Here is an 11,535-nt window from a genome sequence, read left to right on the forward strand (position 1 = left end):
TGCTGAACACTACTTGTTCGCTTCTTTTTCTTCCCTATTAAAATACTGCAGTAGAGCTTACTTTAAGTAGCACAAACCCAAACAATATAGAATATATCTAATCTGGAAATTATGTGATTATGTTTCAAAGTCAATGACATCACATAGATGTCATTGGGGATTTGAACACTGAAATGTTTTTAACAAAGATTATAGACTTCAGGTTAACAACATTTTTTGTTTTCAATAGTCTGTATCTTATGGGAGGGTTTGGGGACTCTCAGTGACCTGAAGGCATCAGGCTGCCCTTTTGCTTTTCAGATATGTACATGGAGCAGGAGGTGTGTTTATAGCTGATGAAGTTCAAGTAGGCTTTGGCCGAGTTGGGACACATTTCTGGAGCTTCCAAATGTTTGGTGAAGATTTCGTTCCAGACATCGTCACAATGGGAAAACCAATGGGCAATGGCCACCCAGTGGCATGCGTGGTAACAACCAAAGAAATTGCAGAAGCCTTCAGCAGCTCTGGGATGGAATATTTCAATACGGTAAATTTTGACCTCCCCACTTTAATGCTAAGAGGGAAAAATAATGCATGTTCTTATGTTTCTTTCCAATGTAATAAACAATAAATCTCACTGTTGCCGGCTAACCACGCCAGGACCCTAGCCAAATTTTGATCTAACCATATTTCATTCTATCTGACACAATCCTCCTTGTATTTTTTTCTTGTGTATCTTTCCCCTTCCTAAAATGTTTCTATTAATTGTTCCAGTGACAGATGGCTGCCCTGCTAAACTCTAGAGGTTATGATATTTCATTAACAGATAATATGATCTTTTTTGTTTTGTATCACATTTAAATTCCCAAAACACTTCACTTAGATGATTCACTACTATAAATGTTACAAGGCTGTCATAGGAGATACTAACTAAATTTCTATCTTTGGGAAATTTTATTTCCTTGATTTTACCCCTAAAAGTTATAAGCTTTAAGTTTGGAAAGATTATTATAGTTTGTGCAGTATGTGTAATAGGACTTGTTGCAGCTAAAAGTTAGAGTCAAATCTAAGAACATAAATTATTTGGAGAAAATGTCATTGCTTAGCTTTTTTCACACAGATAGTCAAGCACTGAAACCCACATCCCCCTAACTAAACCACACTCTGAAATCCTTAATTCCCAACACAATGTCTGTTTTTGGTTTGGACGAACTTATAAATTCCCCAATAATCTTTCATACCAGTTTTGCAGCTATATATAATTTAGAATTTTATTCTCAATCTTAAATGCATAGAATCATGTTATATTCTAAATCTAAGAAACTAATATCACAAGGGAAATTTTTTATTGAAAGTATATCTTTACTTGCTTATGTATGAGCCAAATTTCTCATAGATGAAGCAATACCACAAATTCAACTATTCTATTTTCTCATTTATCGTTTTTCCACAGTATGGAGGAAATCCAGTATCCTCTGCTGTTGGTTTGGCCATCCTGGATGTAATTGAAAATGAAGACCTTCAGGGAAATGCCACAAGAGTAGGGAATTATCTCACCAAGTTACTGAATAAGCAGAAGGCTAAACATGCTTTGATAGGAGATATCAGGTATATTTATCATAAAGTTGTCATGCAGTTATTCATTTGTCCAAATGAAAATTTGTTATATTTTATCTTATAAATTTAAAACAAGTTAACACATGGGGGCTTCCCTGGTGGCGCAGTGGTTGAGAGTCTGCCTGCCGATGCAGGGGACACGGGTTTGTGCCCCGGTCTGGGAAGATCCCACATGCCGTGGAGTGGCTGGGCCCGTGAGCCATGGCCGCGGAGCCTGTGCTCCGCAGCGGGAGAGACCACGACAGTGAGAGGCCCGCGTACCGCAAAAAAAACAACAAAACAAAAACAAGTTAACACAAAAGCAGATCTAGAAACACTGAAAAAACAAAAACAAAACTCGTTTTTCATCCAGAACCCAGATATCATCACTGTTAACTTTTGGGTATATATCTTTCCTGATTTTTATACTTTTTTGAAAAAAATTAAGCCAGGATCATTTCAGCAGGCAAAAGATGAAGAGAAGGAACTTAAGGTAACTAAATGATCTATTAAAAAGATTAAAAATGACATCCAAGAAAACTCACTATTTTTCATATATATATGAAAACATTTTCATATATATATGTAAAGATTAAAGATTTGTCATAGTTGATGTCTTGAGAAGCTAAATAGCATGACAAGGTTGTTTTTAAGCCTTTTTCTTTTTACAATTAAGAGAAGAAAGAAAAACTGGTTGACAAAAACTAACAATTCAAAAACTAGGAAGTCCTGTGGACACTAGATTGGTATCTTGGATTAATTAGAACTAATAACAACTACCCTTTAAAGAGAATCACATTCAGCTTCAAATCAAACTGAAGTCTGAGGACAGTGTTAATTTTTTGTGACAATGCAGTGCTTAATAAAGTGTGTCAAGTTTCCTTTCTTTACCTCCCTCAGGGGCGTTGGCCTTTTTATTGGAATTGACTTAGTGAAGGACCATCAGGAAAGGACCCCCGCCACAGCCGAAGCTCAGCACATCATCTACAAGTAAACACACCCCTCACTGTTTGGTATCTTGGCTTGAATGCTTTATTTTACTTCCTCTTATCTCCCCAAATGAGAAAAGTCTAAGACTCGTGCAATTACAAATCTGGGCTTCTTGCATGAGAATATGAAAGTGCTCTCTGTTCACATCATTCTGAAATAATCTTAGTTATCACTTGTATGCACTCACATGTATTTCCTGCACCCATTAGGATGAAAGAAAAGCGAGTGCTTCTCAGTGCCGATGGACCTCATAGAAATGTGCTTAAAATAAAACCACCCATGTGCTTCACTGAAGAAGATGCCAAGTTTATGGTGGACCAGCTGGATGAGATTCTAACAGGTCTGTCCACAGATCTTTAAATAAGATGCCCTCACCCACACTCTGGTCAGACATGACAGTGCAACTTGCACTGGCAGAAGTGAAGGAGGGTGGAAATGATTGTATACACTTATATTATCATTTATTTTCACTTTTTAAAAATAATTGCATGTCTTCATTGTACCATGCACCACAGATGCTGCAGTGTAAGAGTCTTTGAGCTTTGTACCATGAGAATATGGGAAATGCTGTTAATAAAAATTATAAGCTAGGGACTTCCCTGGCAGTCTAGTGGTTAAGACTTCGCCTTCCAATGCAGGCGGTACAGGTTCGATCCCTGGTCAAGGAGCTAAGATCCCACATGGCTTGGGGCCAAAAAACCAAAACAGAAAACAGAAGGAATATTGTAACAAATTCAATAAAGACTTTAAAAATGGTCCATATCAAAAAATCTTTAAAAAAAAATATATATATATGTATATAGGTTATAGGTTAATATAGTTATCATTTGACTTTGTATTTCACTTATTACAATTTAATTTTTGAAGACTTATGTTTGTCATTCAGAATTATAGCCTGTCATAGGAATTCATCTTTTGTTTACCTCTGTTAAATAATTAGGTTAATTTGTTTTTCTGTTATGAGCATAAATTGAGATTAACAAGTAAGGTAACAATGTAAAACCATATTGAAAAACATAAAGCACTGTCAAATGTTAGAGCTTTTAGTTATATTTTTAAGATTCTACTTCTCTGCTCCCTCTCAGCCTCTTGGGGGTGGGATAAGGCTAAGCCAGGAATCAGTACAGCATACAAAATAGACCATTATTATTTGGAAAGTTGAGAGTCAGCCCCAGGTTATTCGTAATACGGTCACTGTCTTTGGACCAAAAGACACCCAAACTTGGCTAACAGTCCTGATGCCTCTGGTGCCTTGAAGGGACAGGTGGAAGAGACTATAGGTTGGGGCAAATCTGTCACTATTACTTAAAATTCAGCTCAGAGCTTGAGCATTTTTAGTGGTGCGGCTAAAGAATTCTTTCTTAACAAAGTGAACGAGGCGGAGCTAACATAGGCTCAGCGCCACTTGTAATGATGAAATGCTACAATAAAAGTTTAAAAGCAGCTATTGTAACAGTGACACTTTTTAAAAACATGTACCTCTCTAGTTTTCTTTAAGGGTGGCCCTCTAGTTACCAAAATGGGGTGGTTTTTTTTTTAAGGACTTTTATGTTCTTCTGTCTTGTCCGTTGTATCTTCCTTGACATAGGTTTAGAAGAAGCCGTCGGAGCCAAAACTGAGAGTGTGATCTCTGAGAATACTCCGTGCAGAACCAAGGTAAGAGTCAGTTACTTAATATTTAGGGGAATATTTGGGGGAATTTAAGAAAAAGGAGTGTAAATTTAAAAAAACTGTACAATGACTTCTAGAATAAAACTCACCTTTGCTAGAGTTGGCTTACTGTTGCAATTTTGAGTGCACAATTAAGGCAAGTGCCTTACCACTTGACAAGAATAAAGCCAAAGAACCATTCTTACAGGATCATTCCTATACTCCCCGCCCCGCCCCGCCAGAAAAAGTCCAAAAACCCCCTCAGGCTTGCAAAGAGGGCCTTCAAAATATAGAGAGAGATAACAGATGTCCTAAGCTCCTTCCTGTTTGTCTGAGGGATGCCTGACACTGACTCAAAGTCCCACACACCACTCTTTAATCAGCAAAAGCATCAGCAGTGTGGCTCCAGAACGTCAGAGTTTGGTCCTCAAGTGAACTAAAGAAGAAACTTTGACTGGCGGCGGGGCCTGGGGACCATTTGGCATGGAGTGGCCTAGTTTCTGCATTTGATGTGCTTCCAGCAGAGGGCTTCCCCTTTCTCTCCCTGAGCTACCCAGGGTGTGAGAAAGCGCTCCCTGGGTTGGGAAACAGAAATGCAAAAACGTGAGAGGCTTTGTTGCATAATTAGTTATTTGTTTATGACTTCGATGCATAAAGGAACACTCAAGCCCACCTGCACATCCAGTGTAGTCAGCAAAGTCCTTTTCCTGAGTGAAAAACATGAGGCCCTTTGAATGAGAGAGCAAGTGATTTGCTAACAGGATGCTTCTGTCTCTTGGTGCAAACACAAACCAATGCTAGAAATCAGTGCATCTCTGCTGTCTGAGAGTGGCTTATTGAGTCTGGGACAGAATCACAGCTGTCAGGACCAAGCAAGCATTGAAAAGGAGCTTACAGGGACTTGGTCAGGGAACTAGATCCCACATGCCGCAGCTATGAGTTCGCATGCTGCAACGAAGATCCCACATGCCGGCGCAGCCAAATAAATAAATAAATAAATAAATATTAAAAAAAAAAAAGAAGAAGTAGAAGAAAGAAAGAAAGAAAAGGAGCTTACAAAAAAAGGAGTTCCCACCAGAAATCCCGCTTTGAAGTTAGCACGCGTTTCTGAAATTTTGGCTTTCAGTCCCAGATTTTAGGTTGACATCATTTCAGATGTCTGTGGAAAATAGTAGTAATCAGAGTTAGGGAGGAAGAACGGGCATTGCTGTGTTGTGTTGTGTTATGTTGTGTTGTATTCTCCCGCGTGCCGTGTTGCCTGTCGGCCTGTGGAGTCAGCCCTGCGGAGCCTGGAGGCTGGGTGGGTTAGAGGCGGGCTGCCTGCTGGAGTTTCCGTGTCTGTCTTGCAGATGCCTGAGGAAGCCCACTCGGAATTGCTCAGTGACGGCAGCCCGGACCCCAAAGAAAATCCCAGCCGAAAAAGAAATGGATTGTGCACAGATAAACATTCACTGCTCAGTAAGAGGCTCAAGACATGAGAGACGAGCATTTTACAGCAAGATCAATGTCCAGAGTTACACAGAATGAATGGAAGTGTCCCTTCTGTTAAAGCTCTATTATACCCGCCAAAGGAAGAATCTGCATTCCATTCAGGTATAAATAAAGTAAATGAGTAATAAGAATAATCCAAGTGATAATCAAACCCTGTCAAGATTCAGCCTCCAGCCTGTTAATTCCTTACTTGAGATTTCTGAAAGTACTCCATTTATTCTATTCAATTTCAGCTTCAAATGGAATATTTATTAAGTTGGAAGTTTTACGTCTCATGTTTTAATATTTGACGTGACAGAGCAAAGTACGGTAGTAGGTTCCTGAACTTTGGAGACTATGAATTCTTTAATGATTTAATTTGTATATATTTATGGACTATAATAAAATAAAAGATGATGTAAACGAAAAAAAATTTGACCAGAAAATTGTTTACCGTTCCTTTGCGGAGAACACTGGGGCAGTAAAATCAACGCCACTTGGAAAAAAATCACATACAGCAAATGTGAAGAACTGAATGAATAATTTGGACTTCTGTTGGGGAACTAGGTTAATCATGGTCCTGTGGGGACGAGGGTGGAGGCCAAACAAGGAGTACACCCAGAAACACTCCTAAACATGTTGTTGGGACACCTCGGCTCTGGCTACTCAGACTGTCACCTTGGCAAGTCACTTACCTGTTAGGTGAGAAATTAACTTTCCACCGATCATCTTCCTCTTCTCATCCAGCTTATCACCTTTGCACAATCCCTGACACATAGAGATACACACATTTCTAACCAGAGATTGGCAAAAGGAAGTGAGGAAACCCAGAACCTCAAAAATCTCTTCCTTAAAGGTCCTGGTGCCGGGCTTCCCTGGTGGCGCAGTGGTTGGGGGTCCGCCTGCCGATGCACGAGACGCGGGTTCGTGCCCCGGTCCGGGAGGATCCCACGCTTCTGTCTCTTGGTGCAAACACAAACCAATGCTAGAAATCAGTGCATCTCTGCTGTCTGAGAGTGGCTTATTGAGTCTGGGACAGAATCACAGCTGTCAGGACCAAGCAAGCATTGAAAAGGAGCTTACAGGGACTTGGTCAGGGAACTAGATCCCACATGCCGCAGCTATGAGTTCGCATGCTGCAACGAAGATCCCACATGCCGGCGCAGCCAAATAAATAAATAAATAAATAAATATTAAAAAAAAAAAAGAAGAAGTAGAAGAAAGAAAGAAAGAAAAGGAGCTTACAAAAAAAGGAGTTCCCACCAGAAATCCCGCTTTGAAGTTAGCACGCGTTTCTGAAATTTTGGCTTTCAGTCCCAGATTTTAGGTTGACATCATTTCAGATGTCTGTGGAAAATAGTAGTAATCAGAGTTAGGGAGGAAGAACGGGCATTGCTGTGTTGTGTTGTGTTATGTTGTGTTGTATTCTCCCGCGTGCCGTGTTGCCTGTCGGCCTGTGGAGTCAGCCCTGCGGAGCCTGGAGGCTGGGTGGGTTAGAGGCGGGCTGCCTGCTGGAGTTTCCGTGTCTGTCTTGCAGATGCCTGAGGAAGCCCACTCGGAATTGCTCAGTGACGGCAGCCCGGACCCCAAAGAAAATCCCAGCCGAAAAAGAAATGGATTGTGCACAGATAAACATTCACTGCTCAGTAAGAGGCTCAAGACATGAGAGACGAGCATTTTACAGCAAGATCAATGTCCAGAGTTACACAGAATGAATGGAAGTGTCCCTTCTGTTAAAGCTCTATTATACCCGCCAAAGGAAGAATCTGCATTCCATTCAGGTATAAATAAAGTAAATGAGTAATAAGAATAATCCAAGTGATAATCAAACCCTGTCAAGATTCAGCCTCCAGCCTGTTAATTCCTTACTTGAGATTTCTGAAAGTACTCCATTTATTCTACTCAATTTCAGCTTCAAATGGAATATTTATTAAGTTGGAAGTTTTACGTCTCATGTTTTAATATTTGACGTGACAGAGCAAAGTACGGTAGTAGGTTCCTGAACTTTGGAGACTATGAATTCTTTAATGATTTAATTTGTATATATTTATGGACTATAATAAAATAAAAGATGATGTAAACGAAAAAAAATTTGACCAGAAAATTGTTTACCGTTCCTTTGCGGAGAACACTGGGGCAGTAAAATCAACGCCACTTGGAAAAAAATCACATACAGCAAATGTGAAGAACTGAATGAATAATTTGGACTTCTGTTGGGGAACTAGGTTAATCATGGTCCTGTGGGGACGAGGGTGGAGGCCAAACAAGGAGTACACCCAGAAACACTCCTAAACATGTTGTTGGGACACCTCGGCTCTGGCTACTCAGACTGTCACCTTGGCAAGTCACTTACCTGTTAGGTGAGAAATTAACTTTCCACCGATCATCTTCCTCTTCTCATCCAGCTTATCACCTTTGCACAATCCCTGACACATAGAGATACACACATTTCTAACCAGAGATTGGCAAAAGGAAGTGAGGAAACCCAGAACCTCAAAAATCTCTTCCTTAAAGGTCCTGGTGCCGGGCTTCCCTGGTGGCGCAGTGGTTGGGGGTCCGCCTGCCGATGCACGAGACGCGGGTTCGTGCCCCGGTCCGGGAGGATCCCACGTGCCGCGGAGCGGCTGGGCCCGTGAGCCATGGCCGCTGCGCCTGCGCGTCTGGAGCCTGTGCTCCGCAGAGGGAGAGGCCACAGCAGTGAGAGGCCCGCGTACCGCAAAAAAAAAAAAAAGTGCTGGTGCCATGGGACATCCACTCGGAGGCTCACGTACTGACCTGGAAGAAATTTGCCTTTTAGCCTTGACTTCCCAGTATCTTATTGCCCTCCTAACAGTTATTAAGCTTTGTGTGTTGGTTTCTGTTCTGTAGAGAAGAGATCATAATTTTTCTAGGGCTGTTGCATGAGAGCTGAGAAATAAATTAAATGTAAAAAAGCTTCCTTTCTGAGTTCATCATAAGTTAAAATGCTGTCAAAATGCCAAGTCTCATTATTAAATAGTTTTTCCTCCTAAACATATAACTGACTGTGGATCCAAGCTGGATAGTGCTGAGATGGATTCCCAGGAGCTGGCGGAGAGGAGAGAATATAGAGGTCTCTGTGGTTTGCCTCTAGGAAACGAGATTAATTCCAGGACAACCAGACTTTTCACAGCGCAGATCAGCACTCCTGTGGGCACTCGTGTACTCAGAAAGTGCTTGTCTCCTTAAAAGGAGCTGCTGCCATCTCGGCCACTGTGGCCATTCTGCTCGTGTGCCATTATGTCTTTTGTGAGCTGGCTAATGTCAAAGGCTGCGCTGATGTCAACCGGCCAAGTTATTTTGCCTTCTTCGTTGTTCAGTGCCTCTTCTGGGGTGGATGCTTTTTGGTGGACATTAACATGTGATAGAGAAAATCTTAACATGTGGTCTTTATTCCATATATTCATGCATATGCCCCTGCCCAATATCTCCTTTTGCCACAGACCTTCTAATTCTTTCAGGCTCCTGACCAGCTATTCAGCCATTCACCATTCTAGTTATCATCCAGTTTGTAGAAACCAAGTCGGCTAATTAAGAGAAGAGATGATAGGGAGGACAGCAACCCCTGCATCCTTTAGATTTTTAAGAGTGGCTAATCAAGGCCCAGAATGTTCTATTGTCTTTTCTTTTTAAAATTTTTTGTTTCTTTAATGTGTATCTATTTTATTTATTTATTTTTGGCTGCATTGGGTCTTCGTTGCTGCGCGTGGGCTTTCTCTAGTTGCGGCGAGCCGGGGCTACTCTTGGTTGTGGTGCGTGGGCTTCTCATTGCAGTGGCTTCTCTTGTTGCGGAACATGGGCTCTAGGCACACTAGCTTCAGTAGTTGTGGCTCACGGACTCTGGAGCGCAGGCTCAATAGTTGTGGCGCACGACCTTAGTTGCTCCATGGCATGTGGGATCTTCCCGGACCAGGGCTCGAACCCATGTCCCCTGCATTGGCAGGCGGACTCTTAACCACTGCGCCACCAGGGAAGCCCTGTTCTATTGTTTTTTACTTATCATCTTGGTTGGAGACAGTGAGGACAAGTGTGTGGAAGGGAAGTTTCAGAGGCTTCCACGGGGCCATCTCCACTATAACAGTTTTTACTCCACAGGCCAGGGACCCATTCTAGGGGTGACTCCAACTGCCAAGTATGTCCATCCCAATCATACTTTTGGGGACTGAAGAAACAAACACAGGTGGCCTTTTAAAAAAATATATATTTATCTATTTATTTTGAATTTATTATTATTATTTTTTGGCTGCACTGGGTCTTAGTTGTGGCACACAGGATCTGTCATAGCGGCACACAGGCTTAGTTGTCCCACAGCATGTGGGATCTTAGTTCCCTGACCAGAGATTGAACCGGCATCCACTTCATTACAAGGCAGATTCTTAACCACTGGACCACCAGGGAAGTCCAGGTGGCCTTTTCTAGTGAAGCCTTGAAGAACACTGAGTTTCTTGTCGACATCCTTCTGAGAAGGGTTGGCACTCACCTGACTGAATGGGAAGACCTCCTTTGGGGCAGTACAGGCGAGCAGATATAGAGGCTTTACCCTGGGCTCACTGTGAATAGAGGGTGGAGGGGTGCTCCTCAGGGAGAGCAAGGGGAAAGCTCTATTTCCAAGACAGAGCAACAGCTAAAGTAAAAAAGAAAATTCAAGACTTTCTCCTCATTGCTCTGACATAAGACATCTATGCCTTGTTGAATTCCAAGTCTACATCTTGTTAGGTTTATTCAGAGGTATTTGATGTATTTTGGTGCCACTGTAAATAGCATCTTTTTAAATTTGGTTTTCCAACTGTTCTTGGTGTTTGGAAGTTCAGTTGACTTTTGCATAATTGACTGATTTCAGTAAACTAGCTAAACCCACTTGCAAATTCCAAAAATTGTCCATTCTTTCGGATTTGTACATATATAATTACATCATCTGAGAATAATGACAGTTTTATTTATTCCTTTGTCATCCCTATATCTTTTGTTTTTTCTTTTGCTTTACTCCACTGGCTAGGACATCTAATACGATCATCACCAAAACTGGTGATGGTAGACACCCTTGTCTGGTTGCATCTCAAAGAGAAAGTGTCCAACATTTTACCGCTAAGCCTGGTGTTTCTTCCCCTTGGCGCTCCGTACAGTGGAAGCGTAGGGTCTTAACCACTGGACCACCAGGGAAGGCCCCACCCAGCGTTTTAAAACATTGTTCCCTTGTGCTGTCAGAAAAAAAGTCTTTAAAAAAATTCTAGAAAGAAAGTAATCATGGAATGGCAACCACAAGAAACCTGTCTACATAAGACACACATCTACTCTTAGGCGGGAAACGATGAAGTGCCCTCCGAGGTGTCAACTTGAAAACACCCACACATCCCACCCAGATGCTGAACAACTGTGGATTCCTTCCCCTCAGAGACTGCGGTTGAAGAAACTATGGTGAGAAAATGGAGGAAACAGGCCTCCCTGGATGGGGGTGTTTTGAATTTGGTGTCTGACGGTGGGGCTACGGTGGTCCGGGAAGGAGGCTGTCCAGCTCAGTGTGGAAAGGGGAAAATAGGAGGGGACATGGTCGGGCTCTGCCCTGGCTCCACCCTCGCCAGTGCCCTGGGATCCCAACAGTAATAGCACAGTTTAAAAGTTCAGGATGAGAAAGGTAGTTGTGGACTAACTGACCTCAGGCAGTTACTTTCCCACCACTCTTCCATTTCCAAGTTCCTGGGGCTAGGAATGATATCCAAGCTCCCTCTTAAAGCTGCTTATCCCTCGGGGGTAAAGCCTGGAGGAGTTATCCTGTGGAGGGGGAGTGCCTGACTGGGTTTCTGAAGGCTGCTGCTCTCCACCTCAGGGCTCTTC

At 42.1% G+C, this 11,535-nt stretch overlaps 1 protein-coding gene across 3 annotated transcripts in view; it reads left to right on the plus strand.

Annotated features, from left to right (window-relative positions):
* ETNPPL (ethanolamine-phosphate phospho-lyase) overlaps positions 1-7,761 on the plus strand; it is a 20,579-nt gene extending 12,818 nt beyond the window's left edge. For 2 of the 3 annotated variants that reach the window (XM_007452136.1, XM_007452138.1), the window contains exons 8-13: positions 301-526; positions 1,433-1,587; positions 2,476-2,565; positions 2,775-2,905; positions 4,154-4,221; positions 5,565-6,109. In XM_007452136.1, coding sequence (XP_007452198.1) covers positions 301-526; positions 1,433-1,587; positions 2,476-2,565; positions 2,775-2,905; positions 4,154-4,221; positions 5,565-5,693 — 799 coding nt within the window. In that variant the 3' untranslated portion in view covers positions 5,694-6,109. Of the gene's footprint in view, positions 1-300; positions 527-1,432; positions 1,588-2,475; positions 2,566-2,774; positions 2,906-4,153; positions 4,222-5,564; positions 6,110-7,222 lie in introns of those variants that run through there. The other variant, XM_007452137.1, reaches the window with a different exon arrangement.
* The last annotated feature ends 3,774 nt before the right edge of the window (positions 7,762-11,535 follow it).

This window comes from Lipotes vexillifer, unplaced genomic scaffold, assembly GCF_000442215.2.
Source record: "Lipotes vexillifer unplaced genomic scaffold, Lipotes_vexillifer_v1.1 scaffold22, whole genome shotgun sequence".
Lineage (NCBI taxonomy): Eukaryota > Metazoa > Chordata > Mammalia > Artiodactyla > Lipotidae > Lipotes > Lipotes vexillifer.